This window comes from Anolis carolinensis, unplaced genomic scaffold, assembly GCF_035594765.1.
Source record: "Anolis carolinensis isolate JA03-04 unplaced genomic scaffold, rAnoCar3.1.pri scaffold_13, whole genome shotgun sequence".
Classification (NCBI taxonomy): Eukaryota; Metazoa; Chordata; class Lepidosauria; order Squamata; family Dactyloidae; genus Anolis; species Anolis carolinensis.
Genome location: NW_026943824.1, coordinates 7772919 through 7796748, shown reverse-complemented (window position 1 = coordinate 7796748; position 23830 = coordinate 7772919). Strand labels below are relative to the sequence as shown.

General features: G+C 49.0%; 3 protein-coding genes across 8 annotated transcripts; 1 reads left to right on the top strand and 2 right to left on the bottom strand.

Moving 5' to 3' along the window:
• The first annotated feature begins 574 nt into the window (after positions 1-574).
• On the top strand, positions 575-10822 carry mgrn1 (mahogunin ring finger 1). Of its 4 annotated transcripts, XM_003228652.4 has the most exons (17): positions 578-827; positions 1641-1759; positions 3554-3642; positions 4251-4397; positions 4532-4649; positions 4990-5056; positions 5175-5227; positions 5865-5912; positions 6297-6365; positions 6691-6850; positions 7245-7354; positions 7457-7680; positions 7962-8097; positions 8438-8483; positions 8778-8906; positions 9546-9590; positions 9824-10822. In XM_003228652.4, the coding sequence occupies exons 1-16, from the start codon at positions 740-742 to the stop codon at positions 9584-9586; spliced, it is 1644 nt and encodes a 547-aa protein (XP_003228700.2). In that variant the 5' UTR covers positions 578-739; the 3' UTR covers positions 9587-9590; positions 9824-10822. The 4 variants fall into 4 exon arrangements, with proteins under 4 accessions (XP_008120623.2, XP_008120622.2, XP_003228700.2 ...); XM_008122416.3 differs by having other exon boundaries at positions 575-827; positions 7245-7680; XM_008122418.3 differs by lacking the exon at positions 9546-9590.
• A 333-nt stretch (positions 10823-11155) lies between these two features.
• On the bottom strand, positions 11156-14505 carry LOC100560010 (forkhead box protein J1.2). The gene is made up of 3 exons (XM_062964135.1): positions 13772-14505; positions 12693-13247; positions 11156-12184 (listed from the first exon to the last, which is right to left on the bottom strand). Exons 1-3 carry the CDS (start codon positions 13901-13903, stop codon positions 11642-11644), a joined length of 1230 nt encoding a protein of 409 aa, XP_062820205.1. The 5' UTR covers positions 13904-14505; the 3' UTR covers positions 11156-11641.
• Positions 12223-21947, bottom strand: naa60 (N-alpha-acetyltransferase 60, NatF catalytic subunit). 3 transcript variants are annotated; one of them, XM_008122421.3, is made up of 7 exons: positions 21694-21947; positions 18160-18275; positions 17691-17820; positions 17435-17531; positions 16974-17208; positions 16613-16776; positions 12223-12245 (listed from the first exon to the last, which is right to left on the bottom strand). In XM_008122421.3, exons 2-6 carry the CDS (start codon positions 18267-18269, stop codon positions 16620-16622), a joined length of 729 nt encoding a protein of 242 aa, XP_008120628.1. In that variant the 5' UTR covers positions 18270-18275; positions 21694-21947; the 3' UTR covers positions 12223-12245; positions 16613-16619. The 3 variants fall into 3 exon arrangements, with proteins under 3 accessions (XP_008120628.1, XP_062820206.1, XP_003228696.1); XM_062964136.1 differs by lacking the exon at positions 12223-12245 and adding an exon at positions 13076-13214; XM_003228648.4 differs by lacking the exon at positions 12223-12245 and adding an exon at positions 14649-16191 and having other exon boundaries at positions 21694-21944.
• Positions 21948-23830: the final 1883 nt, after the last annotated feature.

Below are 23830 nucleotides of genomic sequence, written 5' to 3'. Positions count from 1 at the left end.
TTTACAAATTAAGCACCAAAACATCACGTTATCCAACAAATTTGACAGAAAAAGTAGTTCACTATGCAGTAATGCTACGTAGTAATTACTGTATTTACGAATTTAGCACCAAAATATCACAATGTATTGAAAACATTGACTACAAAAATGCGTTGGATAATCCAGAATGTTGGATAAGTGAGACTCTACTGTATTATTATTATTATTACTATTATTATTATTATTATTATTATTATTAAAATCCGTTTAAATCATAAAACCATAACAATCAATACTTTAAATAAATTGTTAAAAGCACAAAGGCCCAGAATCATAATCCAGGAGCCATTCCAATCATACTTCATAGCTGCCTATTGCACTGTGTTACTGCCTTGTTAGCTCGCCAGGTTTTGGACTTCAACTCCCAGAATTCCTCACCATAGGAGAAACTGGCAAAGGCTCCCGGGAGTTGGAGTCCAAAAGCTGTGCCTTTGACTGGCAGCTGGCATAGGCCACGCCTATTTCTCATTTCCTCCCGGCGGTGCCTTGTTTACGCCAGACGGGCGCCCCCGCGGTGATTTATGGGTACTGTAGTTCTGCGTTACGAGGCGCTGTGTTGAGGAACGCACCGAGGAAGGGCCCTGAGGACTCGCTTTCCCGTGAGGCCCTCGCGTGAGCGGCCTACACAGGCCTGGCCGAAGGGAGAGCTAGCCTTCGAGGATCCTTCTCCGCCGCTTTGCCTTCGTCGTCGCCGCCGGCCATGGGCTCCTTACTCAGCCGCCGCATCGCCGGCGTGGAGGACATCGACATCCAGGCCAACTCGGCCTATCGGTACCCGCCTAAGTCCGGTGAGGCTTTATTTGTCTTGACTGGACAAGACCCCCCCGCCCGCCGCCCAAAACTGACAGGACACCCAGAAGGCGTTGCAAATGCAAATCTGCCGCGGTGCAGATTTGCATATGCAAATCCCAGGTGCAGGAATGTGCATTTGGATATTTTAAATATATATTTTTATGTTTTCAAGGTGGGGATAGAGCAGGAATGGGGAGAGTTGGGCCCTCCGGGTGTTTTGGACTTCAACTCCCAGCATTCCTCGCAGCCTCAGGCCCTTTCCTTTTCCCCCTCAGCCGCTTAAGCGGCTGAGGGGGAAAAGGAAGGGGCCTGAGGCTGCGAGGAATGCTGGGAGTTGAAGTCCAAAACACCTGGAAGGCCCAACTCTCCCCATTCCTGATCTATCTATATATCATAGTGCATATACAATATGAAACATTGCATATGCAAATTCCAGATTCAAAAGTATCTTAATGAAGAATTGCATATGCAAATTCCATATACAGAAGCCTGTTTAAGTCAAAACGCCACGGTAATATAGAACTGCCTATGCACATTCCAGTTGCAAAATGTATTGTGATTAACAGTATTGCATATACAGATTCCAGGCCTTGTCAAACTACCGTTTTCAGGATAACAAGCTGCATTAATTCCACGGTATGGATGCATCATTGGCTCTTACCTTCCGGAAGCAGCTGGAGGTGGCCCTCTTGGTTTCCATGGAGAGGAATCAAGCTGTAAACATAGAAATATGAGGTTGTTTTTTGCATAAATCTGTTCCTTTAAAAGCAATACAGGGCTCTCTCTGTTTGGGGGGGTCTTTTCTGCAGGGAACTACTTTGCCAGCCACTTCTTCATGGGGGGAGAGAAGTTCGACACGCCACATCCGGAGGGGTACCTATTTGGGGAGAACATGGACCTGAACTTTCTGGGGAACCGCCCTGTCCAGGTAAGAGTATGAGCCTCTGTTCACACTGATCGCCTTGTTCCTCTGGATTGTGGGATGGGGGCACATTGCGCTGGGTATGGAGCCCTGCAAGTCTTTAAACGCAGCAGACATTATGGAGCAGATGCTTCCTGCTGGGTCTCAGTTTAATAGCAGCCTCCTTCCAAGTGAGCCAGCAAGATCTTTAAGATCATCTGGAGAGGCCCTGCTCTTGGTCTCGCCTGCCTTGCAAGCGCGGCTGGTGGGAACGAGGGACAGGGCCTTTTCGGTGGTGGCTCCCCGGCTGTGGAACACCCTCCCCAGAGATATTAGACACGTTCCAACTCTTTTGGGCTTTAGAAGAGCCCTAAAAACATGGCTATGCGCCCAGGCTTTTAACGAATAAACGATAAAGATGACACAGACTGACTTATGGATAATGCACGAGGTTCTTGGACGAACGGATCTGAGCATACGTATTTTTAAATTTATATACTAGGAGCCCCGGTGGCAAAGTGCGTTAAAGTGCTGAGCTGCTGAACTTGCAGACCGAAAGGTCCCAGGTTCAAACCCCGGGAGCGGCGGGAGCGGCCGCTGTTCGCTCCAGCTCCTGCCAACCTAGCAGTTCAAAAACATGCCAATGTGAGTAGATCAATAGGTACCGCTCTGGCGTGAAGGTGACGGCGCTCCATGCAGTCATGTCGGCCACATGACCTTGGAGGTGTCTACGGACAACGGCGGCTCTTCAGCTTAGAAATGGAGATGAGCACCAACCCCCAGTCAGACATGACTGGACTTAACGTCAGGGGAAACCTTTATGTTTTAATTTTATACTGTATTTAATAGTTTTAACTAATTTTATGTATTGTTGATTGATTTTGTATAGGCATCTAATTGTGCCAGTGTCGTTAGCCACCCTGAGTCCCTTCGGGTGAGAAAGGCGGGATATAAATGTTGGAAATAAATGGGCCTCCTGCCCACAACTGAAGGCCTCTCCTCTGGCAGGCCTTCCTCAGTCATTTGTAACTATGGCTCCATTTACACTGCCATATAACCTATCTTCTGAATCCAGATTACACTGTAACACAATTTTTGTTCCTGGGTTATACATGTCATTTCCTAAATGGTTCTATCATAAAAACATGGGAAAGGTTTGTCTTTGCAGGGGGGACATCCTGCAGCACATTTTGCTCTATCCCATAGAATCTCAACCAATAGAATCTATGGGAATCCCAACTCATAGAAACTCAACCAACTCCAAACTCTGTTGGAGTTTGTGGCAGCCACAAAAACGAGGTTATATAGGTGTATCTTGACTGTGTTGTGCCCCACCTTGAGCCAAAATGGGAGGCATGGAATAAATATGAATTATTATTACAGTAGAGTCTCGCTTATCCAACGTAAACGGGCCGGCAGAATGTTGGATAAGCGAATATGTTGGATAATAAGGAGAGATTAAGGAAAAGCCTATTAAACACCAAATTAGGTTATGATTTTACAAATTAAGCACCAAAACATCATGTTATACAACAAATTTGACAGAAAAAGCAGTTCAATATGCAGTAATGCTATGTAGTAATTACAGTATTTACGAATTTAGCACCAAAATATCACGATGTTTTGAAATCATTGACTACAAAAATGCGTTGGATAATCCAGAACGTTGGATAAGTGAGTGTTGGATAAGTGAGACTCTACTGTATTATTAAAAACATAATAACCTTATAACAATCTAATTAAACATTTAAAAACAGAAACATATAAAAACATTAAAATGAATAAAGCAAACTGCAAGGGGCTCTTCCTTTTCCCTTCCAGTTTCCCTATGTGACCCCTGCACCTCATGAACCAGTGAAGACCCTGCGCAGTTTGGTCAACATTCGTAAGGACTCCCTTCGCTTGGTCAGGTACAGCTTTGGGCACTTTGCGTTGTTTTGGGGACTTTTCCGCACAGAGAGGCTTTGGCTTGGTTCTTATTGAATGGGTTCACTTTGGACCTGTGGGATTTTGTCTCCCAGAGACTGCCACGAATTCTGTTAGTTGAAGTTCAAAATACCTGGATGACCAAAGGCCAGGAATCACTGCTATAGAAATACTTTATTTCTTCCATTATAGATTACATTGACTGTAAGGCGCACCCCAATTTGCCAACAGAAAGATATGAGATACACCTGTGATTCTAAGATGCACCACATTTCTAGAGATGTTTATATAAGGAAAACAGTGACTCTTAGAATTGGAAAAATACAGTATTGTTCAAATGAACGTGTGCATAAACTGCCTTTCAGATATTATTTTGAATAGTTCAGTCAACCAACTTGACAACAGCCTTATTTGATAAGATATGTGTTGTTCGAAAAAGGTGTAGTTTTATATTTTAACAAGCTTTGAGAGTCGATATTGCTCCAAGTGGCTCAGGACAGAGACGTTGTTTATATGGACTTTGAAAGTAATGGGGGTCTTTTAATTGAAATTGATTTATGGGTTGATTGTGAGTCTGTCTTGTCCTGGCCAGATACAAGGAAGACACAGATCGACCCATCGAGGAGAATGGGAAGCAGAAGGCCCTTTACAGCCTGGAGTTCACTTTCGATGCTGATGCTAGGGTTGCTATCACCATCTACTGCCAGGCAGCAGAGGAGTTTGTGAGTGGGATGGCCGTGTAAGTCTTCATAGTGGGTTGGCCAGGGCTCACACTTGGTCAGTGCAATATAGAGGGACTGAAGGGACTGTGGAGGTTGTGCCTTGGTGATGGAGATTGTCTTCCTTCCTTCCTTCCTCCCTCCCATTCTGCAGCTACAGCACCAAGAACCCTTCCCTACAGTCGGAGACAGTCCACTACAAGCGTGGGGTCAGCCAGCAGTTCTCCCTGCCCTCCTTCAAGATCGACTTCTCCGACTGGAAGGACGACGAGGTAAGACCACCCCCTGCTGCCTGGGACTTTGGACTGGTCTTGTTTCATTGTGGCCTTTATCTCAAACGCTTCTGATATTGCTCTTCCACACTATGAGTTCAGGGTGCCTCAAATATGAATTGTTTGAGAGAGTTTTAAATTCAGAAGCGCTTGGGGGAAGCTGTTCAGAGGTGAAGCTGGGGTCTATCTTGAGTGGTTACGACCCATATATATATGCAGGTTGCATCCTGTTAAAGGCTCAGAAACCTCCCTCTTTTTCCCAAGCAAAGCTCCAGTGTGCTTAATTGGAAAAGAGGAGGGGAGCTTGTTTTGTGTGACTTTTGCCCACTCTTCCTTCTAGCTGAACTTCGACCTGGACCGGGGCATTTTCCCTGTGGTCATCCAGGCCGTGGTGGACGAAGGCGATGGTAGGTGGCTGGCCTTCTGGCCTAAGCTTTCGGATGGGCACCCCTGCATTTGGCAATGCCACCTCTTTTCTTGATGGTTACCCATTCCTCTGCTCAGGGGCCTTTGCTTCTCTTTCAGTGGTTGTGGAAGTGACTGGCCATGCTCACATCCTCCTGGCGGCCTTTGAGAAGGTAAGGGAGCAGCACAGGGGCAGTTGGGCTTGGGCCTATCTGAAGGGTCTGACCGAGACAAAGAGAAATGAAAAATTATAAACTCAGAGAGCCTGAGCGGGGGATAGAAACTTCCTAGTCAAAACAACAAAAGGAAGGAGATAAAAGAAAGAAGGCTAGATAACCTGCAAGCCAGGAATTACTGGGTTGTTGTATGTCTTTCGGGCTGTGTGGCCATGTTCCAGAAGCATTCTCTCCTGACGTTTTGCCCACATCTATGGCAGGCATCCTCAGAGGTTGTGAGGTATGGAGAAAACTAAGCAAAGAGGTTAATATATATCTGTGGAAAGTCTAGGGTGAGAGAGGTCAGTGTGAATGTTGTGTAGTTAATCACTTTAATTAGCATTGAAAAAGCTTATCTGCTGTCTTCTTCCTGCCTCTGGGGCATCCTTCGACAACACCAGGAATTACTGTTTAATTAAACAGAGACTCTAGGGCAGGCATGGGCAAACTTTGGTCCTTCAGGTGTTTTGGACTTCAACTCCCACAATTCCTGGCCTCAGGCCCCTTCCTTTTCCCCCTCAGCTGCTAAAGCTGAGGCATTTACATGTCTCCTTACAGAAGAACTAATCTTCATCTTTCTCCCCTCTTTCACTAGCATGTCGATGGAAGTTTCTCCGTGAAGCCCCTGAAACAGAAGCAGATTGTAAGTCCTGGCTTTTGTTTCCCTGAATCCTGGCAGCCATTTCCACAGGAGCTCCCTCTCTTCCTGCTTCCATGCCAGATTTAGGCAACTTTTTTCCTTTAAAGCACCCAGTTCCTGAAACTGGGAGTCTCAGCTGGGCTGAGCATGGCCATCACAATCCCAAGGTGGTAGGTTTGAATCCAGAAACCCAGTCCTGTATGCCCCTTGTATACTTGGCTGAGAGGCCTGGTTCTGGATGAAAAAATGCTTTGCCCTGGATGAAATTCCAGGGTAGGGATGCCCAGCTTCCTCACTGTCCAAAGGGTCCCTTTCCTCAATACACGAAGGCAGGAAGGATTGTCTCCAGTGTTGGCTTCCTCAGCTGCCCTCTCCTGCTTTCTCTAGGTGGACAGGGTCAGTTACCTCCTTCAGGAGATCTATGGCATCGAGAACAAGAACAACCAGGAAACGAAGGTGAGGAGGAGGAGAGGTAGGCCGCTCTTTTCTCAGCCTGCCAGGGTCTGAGCTTTCTCTGAAGGCTAGCCAGTTCAGTGAACTCCCCCTTTTATCCATAGTGGTGATGTTGATAATGTTGCCTAAACTTACTTGGTCATTCTGTGTTTTATGATATGGTATGTTTTTAACTGATTATTTTACTTGATTGTTGTAGTATTGTTTTTAGTTATTGATATGTGTTTTAATTTGTTTCCGTGTTGGACTCTGCCCCATTAGCCGCCCCGAGTCCCTCCAGGAAGATGGCGGCGGGATAGAAAAATAATAATAATAATATTATTTGCAGCCCTGTGATGACGAGAACAGCGACAACAGCAATGAGTGCGTGGTTTGCCTCTCAGACCTGCGGGACACCCTCATCCTGCCTTGCCGGCACCTCTGCCTCTGCAACTCCTGTGCAGACACCCTGCGCTATCAGGCCAACAACTGCCCCATCTGCCGCTTGCGTAAGTGCGGCTGCTATTGGGCTTTCGTCTGCTCCCAAAGCCCCTTCTGCCTGGGATTAGCAGCCCATTCCAGACCAGCCTGGCTCAAGCAGAAGGGTCCAGAGTTACTCCTTGGTAAACTGAGGAAAGAAAACGTGGGTCTCATTCCTGTTGCCAAAGGGATACAGGGTCTTAGCGTGATGGTGGAGCGAGCGTCTAGATTTGGCTCCCTTTTATGTCGCTTTGATGGAAACGGCCCTGCAAATCCTGTGCTCTTATCAGGCTCCCGTTCCTTTGTCACAACACCTAAGTCATTTCCAGGGAAACAGGGCCATCAATTTGGGGTGCCATTCCTTTCTCCAAGGAAAGGTTTGGGTTTCGAAGGGGACTTTTTATCTCGGTTGTCCTCTTGCAGCTTTCCGGGCCCTTCTACAGATCCGTGCGGTCCGGAAGAAACCAGGGGCCCTCTCCCCACTCTCCTTCAGCCCCGTTTTGGCACAGACCTTGGACCACGATGAGCATTCGGTCAGTAAGGGGCCTTGGTGGGGCCGGGCTTCCTCCTGGGGCTCTCTGATGCTTCTAGTTGGTGCTGAGCCCAGCCATCTCCCTCTTTCCCTTCCTCTGCAGTGTTCAGACAACATCCCTCCAGGCTACGAACCCATCTCCCTTCTGGAGGCCCTGAATGGCCTGTGCTCTGCCTCGCCCTCCATCCCCTCAGCTCCGCTCTATGAGGAGATCACCTACACAGGGGTCCTGGATGGGCTGCCCCTCTCTGGGAGACCCCTGGGGGCGCTGGATCGGGCCCCGGAGGGCGGCCACCAGAAGAGCAAGCGCAGCAAGTCTCCCGACAGGTCAGCCTTCTCCCCTGGGCCCCCCATCTGGCTCTGAGCTCTTTGGGCTCATCCCCCTAACCCCTTTGTCGAATGGGATTTTGCAGTGCTGGATGGCAGCCATATCTTTCCCCAGAAAGAGTTGGGGAAGCAACTGAGTCCAGCCAGGGCCCAGGTTGGGTCTTAAGCAGCTAAGAAGAGAGAGCATTTCTTCATAAGGGACGCCTTTTGACTCTTGCTTTTGTGGCATCTGCGTCAGACCCGCAGCAGGACAATGCTCTCCCTGTTGTCCTCTTCCTTAGCACCCTTCGCTCCCCATCTTCGCCGATCCATGAGGAGGATGAGGAAGAGAAGCTCTCTGAAGACTCGGACCTCCAGCCTCCTCCTCCTCTTGTCACGGGGACGGAGTTGGTTTTGCGCGAAGACAGCTCCCCGGAGGTGTGTTCCCCCCCTCAGCTTTCTGGCACACTTCTGTCCCAGTCACCCATTTGCTCCACTTCTCCCACATCTAAGGACCCTTCTACACTGCCATACAAAATCAAAATTATCTGCTTTGATAATCTGGATTTTATGGGAGTGTAGAAGGGGCTTAAAGAGGCAGTTTTTTCTGGGCCAGTGCCCGCCAGGAGTTCCCACCCTTCATACTGCCATTTCTTTGTTGGCAATTTTTAAAATGTGGTTTCAGCAGTTCTTGCCATGTGCTTGTGGGTTTGGCAGCTGTTGTAGACTCCGTTCTGTATCAGAATGGGGGACACAACTCTCTGAATCTGTTTTCTAGAGCCTGACCTTGGATGACTCAGAGGAGATGCACTCGCTGCAGCAAGGTGAGCCCCACCTGGCCCTGGAGGAGGAGGGATGCAGAGGGGGCAGGAGGGCCCCCCATCCCACATATCCTTCCTGGGATGTTTTGGGTGGTGCTCCTCTCATTTTAGGGCACGGAAAGCCCAATTCCTGCATCAGACCCAATGGGGCAGGAGGGCTTGGGCAGCAGAGTAAGAAAGGGGCAAGTCACGGTTCCTGGCGCAAAGGGAGGAGTTGAACGGATGCCCCTTTGAGGCAGATTGATGTCTGGAGGGCTCCTGTGTATCTGCACTGACCGTTGCCCTTTTGCTTTTCAGGGAGCCAGCCCCCCTCTGTGGAAGACATTGTCCAGGAGAGCAGCAGCAGCAGCAGCATCAGTACCGCCTCTGAGGCCAGGAGCCTTCCCCGGATGGAGAGCGAGCTGCCCACCGAGGTCTACCTGCCAGGTAATGGGGCGGGGCAGCCTGGGGAGAAGGCAGGGGCGCACCTGTGTGGCTTGAAGAGATTTCCCCCACCCTCTCCCCTCTCCAAGTCTTCTCTGCTCTCTTAGGATGGATCTCCACAGCCATATAATCCAGATTATCATATCAAATAATCTATACTAATCTGGTTTGATTATATGAGTCTACACTGCCATATAATCCAGTTCAAAGCAGATAATCTGGATTTTATTTGACAGTGTAGATGGGGCCTTACTTTCCCTGTCCCTCATGTTCCAGCAGCTTCCATTCTTCTTCCCCATCACACACACAGAGCTTTCATTCTCTGGGTCCCCGGGGCACAGACTGTGAACCTCCAGACTCACATCCTGCCATGGTCCCCCATCAAGGACCCCCACCCACAGCTGACTTGCCTTCCTTTGGCCAGACATGGGATTCTCCTGCAAAGCCCTGGAAAGGGCTCTCTCAGAGTAATTATGGGGTGGGTGTCATCTTAATGGCAGCCCCTCTGCTTCCCAGCACTGCCCTGTGTCTGTGCTCCTGTCTCTTTGTTTATAAGGTGTCTGTCTCTTCTAAATTCCCTCTCTTGACTCTCTCCCTGTCCTCCTTCCTTCCTTCCTCTCTCTCTCTGCCCGGCCTGGGCAGCCCTTGGACCGGACTCCTGCTCCGTTGGCATAGAGGAGTAAGCTGGTAGGTCTTTCCCTCTGGTGTGCAAGGGTCTCCATTGGGGGTGGGTACCATGTCTTGCTTCAGCTGGACAAACTCTCTCTGAACCCTAGTCCTGCAATCTCTGCAGCCCGCCTTGCCTCATTTGGGCAACACTGGGACCAGGAGGGTCAAATGTGTGTGTGTGTGTGTGGGGGGGGGGTCATTCACCAGGGCCTTTGACCCATCCTCCCCTCCTCTTTCCTCCCTCCCTCCAGGGTCCTCCGACTTTGCCGGCACTCTCTCTGGCCATGGGACCAGTGGCCATCCTGGGCAGCCTTTCCTCTTCAGACAGCCTTCCTCCTCGTCCTCCTCCTGAGCACCTGGTTTGGGGGGCCTGCGATGCCAAACCGCCTCCTCTGCTGCCCCGGATGGGCCCTCCTTCCCTCTTTCTTTTTCACCAATGAAGAATTAATTCTTTCCAGATACTCAAAGACAGACCTTGTTCCCTTTCCATTTGGTGAGCTCAGTCTCTCTCCCTGCCTTTCTTTCTAGTTTTGCATGCTCCAAATGTGCTGCTTCCTTTCCCCGCTCCTTGGCGGAGGTGGGGGCCGGTGCAGTGAAAAGCCCCTTCTCCCTTGTAAATAGACTCCCCCCCCCCGCCTTTTCAATGCCTGCCCTCCCACTTTGCAAAGTACTGGGTTTGCTGCTGGCTCACCCGGCACTCCTCCCAAACCCATAAGCAACCCATGGGGCAACAACCCCTTTGCTCCTGTGGGCTGCCTCTTTTGTGCCAGAACCCCCTCCCCCAATAACCAGGTGCCTGTCTGACCAAACCGGTGCCCTTTTATGGCTGTGGGGCAGCACAAGGCAGCTTGGGGCAAACCGATTATCCCCTGGGCAGAAAGCCCTGCTCCTTTGGTCCATAACTTGGGTCCCTTGCCTGGTGCCTTGTTTGTTCCCCGTGTCTTCTCTTCCAAAGGCAGGCATCTCTCCCCATTGCAAAACCAGGCAGCCCCTCTCTTGGATTACAGCTCCCATACTTCCCATCTGGGGGTCACAGGCTTTTCACTTAAGCCAGAGAAGGCTGTAAAGTTGGCCCCATGAACCGAGATGCCCCATGGTCCCACAGCTGCCTTGGGCCCTTTCCAGCCTCCTGCCTTCCCTTTAAGGGCCATAACTGACCTATTATATGGCAAGGGGATTTTTTGGTGATGTTTGTAAAGTGCTCTGGACATTTGAAATGTGCTACGTATAAAGTACCAAGTATTATTATGCGCTAGAGTCTGTGTCTCTTGTTTCTCTTTACTCTGGGAATGAGCAAGCCAGCCTCCCCAGTCTCTCCTGGAGAGTTCTGGTCACGTGGCTTCCTCAAAGGGACAAAACGGTTGTGGAGGACAATGTGACCACTCCAGCCGTTGGTCCTTTTTGGCACAGGTTGACGATCGTTGGCTTGCCCAAGGCTTTACAGGCCCAAACTTGCCTGGCATTGTGGGGAAAGCGTCTCCTTGCTCACCTGCCAGTACGCTCTTGCAGCCAATTCAAGAACCCTCCCTCCATTGCCGTATCAATTCAAGGGAGCTCATGAAATGCCAGAGAAATCCAAGCAGTGCACTCAGACCAAAACTTGCCTGTGTTTATTAAGTTTTCTGCTGAAATCCATATTTGGAAAGAGAATTGGAGATGGGAGAGAAGTCAAGGTGACTCCCTTGGGGCGACTCCTGGCCTCTTTCAGCTTGTGGCTTGAGCTGCCCCAGGCTTCTGGATCGTTGACCCTTTTAGAAGCCCATGCCTTCTCCAGGTTTCATTAAAGCTGCAAGCCCTGGCTACTGAGACCCCTTCTACACTGCCATATAAACCAGATATCAAAGCATGTAGTCCACATTATTTGCTTTATGTGAGTCTGCACTGCCATATAATCCAGTTCAAAGTAGATAATCTGGATTTTATATGGCAGTGTAGATGGTACATGAGTGTCTTCTGCACTGCGTGAAAGAGGCTGGGTCTGTTTCCATGCCCTGGCATGATTCAGGGGCCACTTTTCCAGGCAGAAATGCTTTAGCTCTGGGCCCCTGCCCCCCCTGGGGAGACACTGCTCACCCTTCCCAGGGTTGGATCCCAGAAAGGAACCCCTCAGAGAAGCAAGCGCCCACCTCGAAAGCCCACCGGGACCCTTGCTCTGCCGCCCTCTCCTCCTCCTCCTCCGCTCCCCAAACTTCAGGGCACAGAGTCAAGGCTTGGGCCAGGCCCCTTTCTTCTTCTTGGCCATGGTTGTCCTCACCTTCGGCCAGTGAGTCCAGGGCAGCGGCCAGCTCCAGGTCCTCCAAGCTGCCTGCCTCTTTGGTGGGCTCCAGCACGGCCCCCCAGCCAAGGTCCCTGGACAGAGCGGGGACCTCTGGAGAAGGGGGCCCGGCTTGAGGGCAAGGGGCCACTGGGGGAGGCTTGGGTGCTGGGTTCAAGGGATGTCCAGACGAAGGCAGGGCTGGCATGCGATGCCTGCGATGGAAAACCCCATCGTCTGCAAAAAGGTGGGCGAACTGCGGGTGGATCTGCCAGAAGCCCCCTTTGCCCGGCTCATCCTTCCTCCGTGGAACCTTCTGGAAGCATTTGTTGAGGGAGAGGTTGTGGCGGATGGAGTTCTATGGAGAAGGAGAAGGAGAAAGGGAGGGTGGAAAGAAGGGTGACTGCCTTCAAACGGGACTGAATGTAGGAAAGAAGGAAGGAAGGAGGGAGGGAGGAAAAGAAAAAGGGAAAATGTAGGAGGCAGGGGAAGGAAAGAAGGACGGGAAGGGATCAAGGGAGAGAAGGAAGGAAACTAGAAATGATGAGGGAGAAAAAGGAAAATAGGCAAAAAAGAGAAGCACAGAAAAGGAGAGGAAATAGAATGGGAAGAAGGCAGTGGAAGGAAGAGAAGGGGAAGAGGGAAACTTAGAAAACAAAGGGAAGAGAGAGAGGGGGGAAGTAGAAGGGGGAAAAAAGGAGAGGAAGGGTTAGGGTTAGAGAAGATAGAAAAGGAGACAGGGCTGCAATTTGGGGGCAGTTCTCTGCCTCTGGGCCGCAGGGAGTCCCTCTCCTGATCCCAAATTGGCCCTTGGGGGACCCTCCTGAGACACCAGAGCCCCGAGAGAAGCCCATTGTTTCCCTCACCTGCCAGCTGGGCTCTGCCAGGCGATAGAAGGCAAAGTTCTCTGCGATCCAGGCGTAGATGGCTGCCAGGGTAAGCCTGCCCCCCTTGCTGGCCCGCATGGCCATGCAGATGAGGGTGGCGTAGGAGTAGGGGGGCTTGACCCGTGCATCTGTCCGGAAATCCAGGGGGTCCTGTGTAGGGGGATGGGGGCCGCAGAAGGCAGTGGGGCCCATCCCTGTAGAGGCCCGGGCCCCTTCCGGAGGGCTGGACGGAGCCTCAGGGACCTGCTGCTGCTGCTGTCTTGGGGGCCCCTTGTCCCCGGACGCGGTGGGCTTCTCTGTGTCAGCCGTCAGGATGGAGAACTCCTGGAGCCACTGCAGGCTGGTCAGGCTGTCGTCCACCACGGCATCCCTCCAGGGCTTTGGGTGCAAGTCTCGTTGCCGCCTCTGCCTCCTCTGCCTTCTACGTTGCGACTCTTTCCTCCAGAGCACAGGGGAGATGGGCAGAGACATCCGTGCTGGTTTTGGCTTCCTCTCCGGCTGCTGCAAAGAGGAAGGGGCTCCGTGAGCAGCCCCCTGCTCCAAGGGCCAGAGACAACAAAAAGACTTCTGGCTTCTGCCAAACAGCCCTTGCAGGCATCTCGGGTGACAGGCCCCCAGGGTTCCCCGTGATCCTCTTTCAGAGGATATCCAGGTGGCAGCCGCTGGGGGTCATATTTACACTCCCTATGGCAGAGGAGCAACCTGAGCCCACCTGGGGGAGGCCCATGGCCTCCGGCAGAAAAGGCAGGGAGGGCTTTTAGGGAAAGAAAGACAATAGCACGTGAATGAGAACCCCAGGGAACCCTACACAGACGCTCTTAGGGTGCCATCTCTGTACGACCCATTTCCACCCTCCAGCAGGGATGGTTAACTGAAGGCCCATCTTCTCCGGGTCTGACCACAACCCACATATATAGCCCATGACTACCTGGACAAGGAGGGAGGGCTACACAATGGGACAGGGGTGGCCCTGCCCGCCAAGACTCTAGGACTGAACTTTTGCAAAACACCCACTTCTGCCCCTTAGCTGCAAAGTACTTTCCCTCTGCAGAGCTTACCGTTCTTCCCACCTGCCTGGGTATCTCTTGCTGAGGAAGGTGTGTGTCCTCCTCCTCCTCGCCTGGAAGGCTCTGAAGGTGGCGACAGGCAACAGAGCGTGGCCCCCATGCCCCACCCTCCTTTTCTCCCATTGGCTGACCTGGGACCCACTTGCCTCAGCTGCCAGCTGCCTCCTCTCCTGGCACGCAAGGCAAGGGGGGCATTAGGAAGAGAATGCACCAGCCACCACCTGCCACCTCAAGAAGCCTGTTCCCCTTGCTGTTACTCTCATTTGGCCAGGCAGCAGGAGATACTGAAAGCACCCACCTAGCTGCTCTGTTGAAAGATCCTCAAAGATGGAGCCCACCACTCTCTGATGAATCTCAGTCCAGAAGTTTCTCCTCACATCTTTTCTTGCAATTGGACTGCCTTGGCTCAAGGGCGCACCTGAGGAGCGGCTCACCTGAGGACAAGCTCTGTCTTCGGTCCTTCCTCAGTCTTTTCTTCTCCAAATTCAACATTCCTCCACTGTCTTTTTCCTCACAAGGCCCCAAAGTGTCCAAACCACTGGCCATCTTGGCTGCCCTTTTCAGGACACAGCTCAGTTTCTTTTCTTTCCCCAAAAGGCTACACACATCAAATCCTTGCATTTTATTCCTTGAGTTTGGGAATCCTTTTCTCTGGATGTCCTTGGACTACATCCCCCAGCGTTCCTCGCTGTTGCTGTATACTTCTTGGGGCTGGTGGGATCTGTTGCTCAACCCGTGAAAGCTCTGCACCTGCCTAGGAGCACCCTCTTTTGACAGAGAACGTGAGGCTCCTTTGGCTACCAGGTCCCACCTCCCAAAGGCAGACGCGCTGTGCAAGGCCGAAGAATGAGACCAGAGTAACATCCCAAACAAAACAAAACCTTTTAATCAAAGACATGTAAAGTGACTGGATGACGGTCGCTCATCAATAAATAGGGGGGGGGGGGGGGTACAGCAGGCGTGCAGGTGGCACCAAGGGGAAGGGGGGGGGGCTTTCCTCTGAAGGGGTGTCTGTCCCCTTTTTTCCTCCCGAAGCCACCATTCTCTTCTTGTTGGAAGGGGTCCAAAGGGCAAGAGGCAGCAAGAAGAAGGGTATCAAGTGAACAAAGCCACCCAAAGAAGAGTAGAGTGCACTGATCAGACTCGGGACGCTCCCAAGCAAAAAGGAGACTCAAATGCAGGCAGGGAAGATCTCAGGGCATTGGGTGAGAGCCTCGCAACAGCCTTACTCTGTCCTAAATTAAGAGGCAGCTCAAAGGGAGAACAGCGGAGGGACTTGACCACGATGATCATCCCTTAGTGCCTCTCTTTGCAATGGAAAGGGAGCGAGGTCACCTGGGATGCACCCCTTGCTCTGACCAGCACCATTCAGTTCTGAGTCAGTTCTAGTTTGTGCCTTTGCTGGCTTCCTTCCTTTTAAGGACTGCAAGAGCCCTTTTTCCTAAGCCATACAATGGCAGAATCCCTCATTCCCACCAGAAAGAAAAGTCTCCTGGCCCACTAGGGAAAAAAGAGCTGCTTTCAAAAGAGAAAAGTGCAAGACTCAGAGGAGGGGGACAAGGTGGACCAATGTGGGGAGGAAAACAAGGAGGCCAGCCTGACGGTGAGAAGAGGTTTCCCTGTTACCTGGCCTCCTCCTGCCATGATAAGACTTTTAAATGCTATGCTTGTCCTGCTTGCACATGGGATGCAGGCTCAGTCATTCTTCAATCCATGCGTGGCCTGTTTAGCAAAAGGCAAACCACATCCAGAGTATTACTGCAAACCTGGACGGCCAGAGGAAGGGGCCTCCCAAAGGCCAGTGGAGCCACAGCCGGCCCAAGACTGCCCTGTGTAACTTCCTAATTGGGAAGGGGGAGGGGGTTCCACAGGATGATGGGGCCCAAGGCCATTCAGAGATACTGGTGCCTCCCCAGCACTTCCACTTCCAGCCCAGAGCAAAGGCAGGATACCCTGTACACTGTGTATACCGATGCATATACACACACATAACGTATTTCACTATGAAACAGCAATTTCATTCCCTGGGCATCAGGGGCTTGGTTTGCAGAAGTAGGCAAAGTAGGAAGGAAAAAAGGAAGAAAGACAAAAGGAAAGACAGAAAGAAGATGCATTTCTTGCGGCCACTCTGTCGCTCTCCACCTCCTCCTCGTCCAAGGACTCAGTCCTTCTCCTTCCGCCACACATGTCCTCAGCCAAAGCCCAGGGCTGCATAACAGTCGGCTCAGGGACTGACCGCATGGGATGGCGGCCCTTGAGGAGCACCATCACAATGGGGGAGTTGGGGCAGCGCAGCGGGAGGCAGCATCCCGGTGGGTCGGTGGGGAGGCATCAGGAGTCGCAGGGCATGTTCACAGCGTGCGGAGCCCCAGAGTGGTGCAGCGGCTGCAGCAATGCTGGGAAGAACCCGCCTGCAAGGGAACCACTCTTTGGGACCACAGGCAGACAATCAGCTCCCCTCCAGCCAGTGCCTCCCATTGCAAGGCCCACATTCTGTCCCACAGATCAAGCCAACAACCCCAGAGGATAGGAATGGTTCCTCCTCTTAACCAAATGCCCCTGAGAGGAAGACATTGCTGCACCTGCTCCACCCCTCATTAACCTGTGCTTCTTTCTGCACCATGCAACTGTTTCCACATTAAACAAGGAACCCAGCTTAGCTGTGAGACCATGAAATATCTCGATGCAGCAGGAGCATGAGTAATGCTTTTGAGGGGAGTCCTTTGAGGCAAATGGGAGCTTGGGGTCATTTTAGTGACCATAGAATCACAATGTTGGAAAGGGCAATTGGTTGCTATTATTATTTATGTATTCAGAAAACTGCAGCCTTACCTTGGCGTCACATGGTCCGGCTGTATTCGATGCCACTTTTTGCCGAAATGCCCGACCAGGGCAGGAGGCTGCAGAGGAGGCCCTGGGCATGACGGTAGATCCGCTGGGGAATGCTGCAGGGGCTCAGACTGGCCAGGGTCGAACCGATGTGCTGGAGGTAATCGGTGCATTGCTGTTAAGGAGCCACAGGACGAATACAGAAAGGCCTCCTCTGGCTTATAGTGGAGTTTCTATCACAGCCCTTCCTTTATATACACAACACTGGACCTGCTGCACAGGGCACTCATCTGGGGACGCTCCTGACCAAATGGATCTCCCTTTGGCATTTGCAAATCCCTCCCAGACTGCCAGCAAAGGATATAAGATTGTCCAGGGAGGGTGCCCGCCGTTAATGTACAGGACGTAGGTGAAGCCATCTTTGAGGACGCCTCTTATGGAATAGTAATAGGGAAGGTAGTGGTGCTGCTTAAAGTCTCTGTTTTCGTAGAAGTTTATCGCAGTGTTGTTAGTGGTGAGGACGTGCAGGTAGATGGCTTTGCAGTGGTCCTGGGAAGTGGTCGATATGTGCTCTTTCAAGCTCTCAAGTAAGAGGGAACCTGGCGCAGGGCGGGAAGGCAAGAAGGCATGGCAGACAGACAGAAAGGCAATGCTTCAGTTATGCTTTGCTAACATGTCCTTCTCAGCCAGCAAAGCCTAGACCACCCTTAGCACTAAGTATTAACATCATAACATGTTCTTGCATTTGCAAAGAATACCGTTCCTACAGCCTCTTGTTTACACTGTCTGTCTGAAGGTGAGATAAAGTACTGAATAGATTCTTACCTATGCCATGTTTCCTGAATTCCTTTACCACTCCTAGGCTTAAAATATAAGCAACCTGAGTATCCACTGGAAAACCAGAGGCTAAAATATCACCATCCTAAAGGGAGAAAGCCAGCAGAAAAGGATGCTGTCAATACACAGCACTGGGGGTGGGGGACATCTACCTACCAGGCTTAACGCCCCCCAAAACCAAGCCAAAGCTGCTCAATCCAGGCTCCTGTTGGACCTGGGGACAGGGTGAAGGCCTTCTGCCTACCTCTTTGTGTACTTTTGTCCGGCTCTTGATCTCAGCGACTATCATCCCCACAATCGTGCTCCGATAGGTGGCTGCCAGGGAAAAGAACTTCTTGTTGGAGGTGATGTCTCGGTACCATGAGTCAGGGTACCTGGGAAGAAAAGCACAGGAATAAATAAGCCAAACTCATGCCAATGGCAGTGGCCAATGTTTTCAGTTACATTATTTTTCCTATAGAAATTTCTCAAATTTTCAAAATATATCACTTCACAAAAGGAACTCAGATGCTAGATGGATGTGATGGAGTCTCTTTCTCTGGAGTTTTTAAAGCAGAGGTTGGGTGACTGTCTGTTGGGAGGGCTTGGATGGTGTCTTTGGCATAACGGCAAAAGAGAGTTGTACTGGCCAGCCCTTAGGGTCTCCTCCAAATGAATTCTATGGATGCAAAAGGGGCCACTTCAAAGCTGCGGGAGCTCTACGGGTCACTTACTCTATTGGGAACCAGTCGCCACAGAGCTGTTTGACGGTGTCTATGTCATCATGGCACAGGAGGCGAAGGTAGATCTCACTGAGTGCCGTCGGAGGCACCTCTTCGGTCATTCACACCTGCAGAGGAGACCAGAAAAGAAGAGCCATCCAGCCAAATGAGAAAAGGCAGGAGGCCAAGCATAGCTGCATACTTTGGGGAAAGAAAACACAAGACCCTCCCCATCTCAGCTCCAGAGCCCCCACTAAATGAGAGAACACTTCTGACCCATGTGCTATTGTTGGAGCTAAATAACAGGATCATTTTGCTACCACCTAAAGCATAATAATAATAATAATAATAATAATAATAATAATAATAATAATAATAATAATGTGCCATGCCAAAAGATCTCAGCCGGCATTTGGAAACAATAGACATTGACAAAATTGCGATCTGCCAACTGCAAAAGGCCACCCTACTGGGATCTGCGCGTATCATCCGAAAATACATCACACAGTCCTAGACACTTGGGAAGTGTTCGACTTGTGATTTTGTGATACGAAATCCAGCATATCTATCTTGTTTGCTGTGTCATAAATAATAATAATAATAATAATAATAATAATAATAATAATAATAATAATAATAATAATACTTTATTAATTACCCACCCTCTCTCCTCAAGGGGACACTCAGGGTGGTTTAAAAAATAACAAAGATGGCAAACATTCAATGCCCAAAAACAAATAACAAATAAACAACATTCAAGCAAAGAAAACATAAAGCATGGCAAACAACAGACAAGTTCACACTGCTGAGACAGAAAGCACGAGAGAATTTTCCCATCTGTATTCAGTCTTCCTTGCTTTAGGAAAGTTTAAGTCAAAATGGACGGATCTGAAAATACCAAAGGGCACAGAGTCTCTTTGGGACCAGTTCCCCCAGGGCACAGGAAGAGAGCTAGCAGTGCGCCCCATCTTGAATTGTTTCCAGGAACTGCAGTTAATTGCCGGACCATCTGCTGTGGATTTATTTTAATCTGAAATCCCCAAGCGGAGCAACCCTCCCATCCTAGCCATACTTCCTTGTATGTAAACCAGCCTTGCTCCTTACATTTTGATTGTACTCTCATTGATTGAGTTCCCTCCCCATGGAGTTGAGGGTCTTTTCAAACTAGCAGCTGTGAAAACTTTTTTGCTCTCAACACAAACGTCTCAAACACTTAAGAATGTATGACACTCGATACTAAAAGGCTCGACAGACATGCAGATGTCTAACTGTTCAAGGTCCAGAGTTCAAGCTGGAAAAAAGAAGCCAACCTTTTAATTATTTAAGGAGTGAGGACAATTAACTCTGGGATAGAATACCATCAGATACAGCAAATCTATTGACACACCAGTATCTCCCTATCAAAACTTAATGTCTTCGGGCAAGAAGAGTAACACAAAGAGTGGCTGCAGAAGCCTAATGCCAGGGAAAACACTGCTGCTAAAGAGCATGAAGGCCTCCATTCTACACTTTTAACCATGCCACTTTCCTGCTTAACCCATTAAAGATACCTTCTTCTAGTCTTTACGCTCAGCACTTGGTTAAATGAATTAGTAGCTCTGTTCCTCACTTGTCTCTTTGTGATCCTTTTGCTGGCCACTGTTGTTCAAGCTCCCTGCGTTTTGTAGAGGTCTGAAGCAATAGGCTGAACCCAATTCCTTTGGTATTCTACGTGGCCAGTTGGATTCTAATATTAGATTAATGTGTTCAAGAAGGTGGTCACACTTAGGAATGGGCACCACCTCCTGAGGTCCTGACCACTACTTGGCTGTGCCCTGACCAGATCTCCTTTGGCTTTGGAACAGACTGCAACTACAACTGCTATGACTTTCAAAAGAGCTCTGGTTCTCCTTGAAGGACTCCTCTCCCAACAAAGATGCCAAATCTCAAGAGTCTTCAGGAGATGCCATAATCCTTCATCTGACACTGCCTGCTTTGACCTCACTGCAAAACCGCTCCTCGTGTTCCCAACTGTCAAAGCAGCAGTAATGAGGAGAGAACAGAGCTCTGTAGAGTTGGAAGAGATCCCAAGGGCCATACAGCCATGCAGAAAGGCATTGTCTCAGTCCTCGTGACAGATGGTCAAAACCTCCAGCAAAGGCGACTTCATTTTACTCAAAGGCAGCATACTCCGCTGTCAAACAGCTCTGACCATCAGGAATTCTTCCTAATGTTTAGGTGGAATCCCCTTTCTTTCCTGTGGATTGAAGCAATTGTTCCATTGCATTCTAGTCTCTAGGGCAGCAGAAAACAAGTTTGCTCACTCCTCATAGGGCTTGTTCTCCAGACCCTTGATCCTTTGAATCTCCCTCTTCTTGACACATTCCAGCTTGTCAATATCTCTCTTCAATTGTGGTGCCCAGAATTGGACACAGTGTGAATCCAGGTGTGATCTGACCAAGGTGGAACAGAGGGGTAGCATGATTTTCCTGGATCTAAACATTATACTCCTATTTGTGCAGGCTAAAATCCCATTGGCTTTTTTAGCCACCACATGACATTGTTGACTCATGTTTAACTTGTTGTCTACGAGGACTTCATGTTATTATTATTATTATTATTATTATTATTATTATTATTATTCTGTATATATGTGTATGTGTTTGGACTCACATGTGTATTTATAATTGTGTACACTGGTGTGTTTTTGGTCACATGTCTCTATTGTTATTATTATTCTGTATATATGTATTTGTACTTAGGTGTGTATTTATGATTTTTTTTTATGATTTACTGTATTGTTTTGGTTGAGGTAACTGTTGTGTTTAACTGCTGATTTTACTGTGTTTGTATTGCAATGTGTTATAACTGATTTATTGTTTTGTATTTCGGGCTTCTGACCCATGCCGGGAGATGGTGGCAGAGTAGAAAAATAAAGTTATTATTATTATTATATTTATGCATATGTACTGACATATCTTCTTGAGTCTATAGGTATGTGTTTGTATGAACACCTGAACATCAGGAAGAATTTCCTCACTGTGAGGGCTGTTCGGCAGTGGAACCCTCTCCCCCGGACTGTGGTGGAGGCTCCTTCTTTGGAGGCTTTTAAGCAGAGGCTGGATGGTCATCTGTCAGGGGTGCTTTGAATGCGATTTCCTGCTTCTTGGCAGAGGGTTGGACTGGATGGCCCATGAGGTCTCCTCCAACTCTACTATTCTATGATTCTATGTCATGCATAATAATAATATCAGTAATACAAACTGTTAATGAACTATTTATAGGCCTCTGTGTGTGTGTCTATATCAGGCATGGGCGAACTTAGGCCCTCCAGGGGTTTGGGACTTCAACTCCCACCATTCCTAACCGCCTCAGGCCCTTTCCTTTTCCCCCTGAGTTGCTAAAGTTGAAGTCCAAAACCCTTGGAGGGCCCAAGTTCGACCATGTCTGGTCTATATACATATGCAGTCACCTACATGTACACAAAAATATATTCACAGTACCCCTGTATGTTTCCTGACAGGAGAGGCCTACTCCAAGGCGATCCGCCTGGGCGGCCCTCTTTACCTGAGGAGAGGTGGCGGCTGCCCCAGCGCGAGGCCGGCCTGGGAGCGCGACGGAAGGCCGGGGCCCCTTCAGAGCATCCCGGGGAGGGAGAGGCGGAGGAGGGAGCGGGCCCAGCGGAGGAGGAGAGCGGCTTCTGAGGCGAGCGACAGGCCTGAGCAGCAGCTCCTTCGCTCTCTTTCTGCCCTCAGCGGCTGCTACAGGCCTCTCTCGCAACAAGGCGCCTTCCCATTGGCTGCCGGCGCATCACGTGATCCTGTTGCCGCCATGTTGGTCCAGCCGAGGAGGCAGTCACATGACCCTGCAAGAGGGGAAGGCGGCCCGCTACCAACCTCTCGTTCTGCGCATGCTCAAGGACACTATTTCCCCTTGGACTTTTAAAGCATTTTTTAAAAACCCTTGAAATCCACAAACATGTGGATAATTTCAACAGAAAGGAGGAAACCATTAATATGAACAAAATCTGGCTACCAGTATTAAAAAACTAAATAATCTGGACTGTAAATAGAACAACACTCAAAAAACAGGGGAATTCCAGACATGAAACAATCAGGGCCAGCTAACACCTCCCACCAAAGGATTCCCCCACGCAGAAAGCAGCCAGATTTTGAAGTTGTAAGGCTATTCAATGCTAATCATGGTGGCCAATTGCAACATTCACACTTGCCTCCATATGAGCTGGTCATTGGCCGTAATAAAAGTGATTATTATTACAGTAGAGTCTCACTTATCCAACATAAATGGGCCAACAGAACGTTGGATAAGCGAATATGTTGGCTAATAAGGAGAGATTAAGGAGAAGCCTATTAAACATCAAATTAGGTTATGATTTTACAAATTAAGCACCAAAACATCATGTTGTACAACAAATTTGACAGAAAATATAGTTCAATATGCAGTAATGCTATGTAGTAATTACTGTATTTACGAATTTAGCACCAAAATATCATGATGTATTGAAAACATTGACTACAAAAATGCATTGGATAATCCAGAACGTTGGATAAGTGAGACTCTACTGTACTTACTTACACTTGCCTCCAACAGACAAGAGTTCTTTGTTTCTCCCACCCTGGACATTATTCCACAGATATGTAAACCCCACTTGACTAGTTTCAAACAGACCTCACAACCTCTGAAGATGCTTGCCATAGATGTGGATGAAATGTCAGGAGAGAATGCTTCTGGAACATGGCCATACTGCCTGAAAAACTCACAGCAACCCAGTGATTCTGGCCATGAAAGCCTTCAACAACGCATTAAAAAAAACCCTGAAGATGCATCTACATTGTGGGAGTTGAAGTCCAAAACACCTAGAGGGCCAAAGTTTGCCCATGCCTGATCTACACTTTAACTGTCATGGGATCCTGGGATCTATAGTTTGGTCCTCTCCCACAGTGGAAGTTGCAAAACTATGAACTCCCAGGATCCCATAGCACTGAGCCTGGGCAATCGTGCTTTAAGGGATTTTAACCACTATGTATGTTCAATCTCTATTTTAATATTTATATGCTGGAGATTTTAATAATTATTATTAAGGTATGTATTTTAAACTGTTTTGATCCATTTTGCCTCTCAATTGCAGAGATAAAGGCCGGGCACAAATAAACTAACGGTAATAATATAGATGACTAGCAATACTATGTATGGACAAAACTATAACCATGACGGTGTGATTCCTCAATGGCTAACACCAAGGGCGGAAACTATTGGTAAAAGTTTTCATTTTACTTGGAAGTGACTCTGAAATCACTTTGATATGTGTGTGTATGTGTATATATATACAGTAGAGTCTCACTAGTCCAAGCCTCGCTTATCCAAGCCTCTGGATAATCCAAGCCATTTTTGTAGTCAATGTTTCCAATATATCGTGATATTTTGGTGCTAAATTCATAAATACAGTAATTACAACATAACATTACCGCGTATTGAACTACTTTTTCTGTCAAATTTGTTGCATAACATGAAGTTTTGGTGCTTAATTTGTAAAAGCATAACCTAATTTGATGTTTAATAGGCTTTTCCTTGATCAGTCCTTATAATCCAAGATATTCGGTTATCCAAGCTTCTGCCGGCCCGTTTAGCTTGGATTAGTGAGACTCTATTGTATGTGGAGTCAAGATAATCCAGTGCAAAGCAG

Coding starts and splice junctions, on each gene's coding strand:
- naa60 (XM_008122421.3), bottom strand. CDS start 18,269: ATGACCGAAGAGGTGCCTCCGACGGCACTCAGTGAGATCTACCTTCGC. Junction 17,821..18,159: donor GGCGACTGGTTCCCAATAGA/GTAAGTGACCCG, acceptor TTTTCTTCCCAG/GTACCCTGACTCATGGTACC. Junction 17,209..17,434: donor ATTCAGGAAACATGGCATAG/GTAAGAATCTAT, acceptor GCCCTGCGCCAG/GTTCCCTCTTACTTGAGAGC.
- LOC100560010 (XM_062964135.1), bottom strand. CDS start 13,903: ATGGGAGAAAAGGAGGGTGGGGCATGGGGGCCACGCTCTGTTGCCTGT. Junction 13,248..13,771: donor CCAGGCAGGTGGGAAGAACG/GTAAGCTCTGCA, acceptor CCCTTGGAGCAG/GGGGCTGCTCACGGAGCCCC. Junction 12,185..12,692: donor TGGCAGAGCCCAGCTGGCAG/GTGAGGGAAACA, acceptor CCTTCTCCATAG/AACTCCATCCGCCACAACCT.
- mgrn1 (XM_008122415.3), top strand. CDS start 740: ATGGGCTCCTTACTCAGCCGCCGCATCGCCGGCGTGGAGGACATCGAC. Junction 8,098..8,437: donor GCGAAGACAGCTCCCCGGAG/GTGTGTTCCCCC, acceptor TCTGTTTTCTAG/AGCCTGACCTTGGATGACTC. Junction 8,907..9,823: donor CACCGAGGTCTACCTGCCAG/GTAATGGGGCGG, acceptor CCCTCCCTCCAG/GGTCCTCCGACTTTGCCGGC.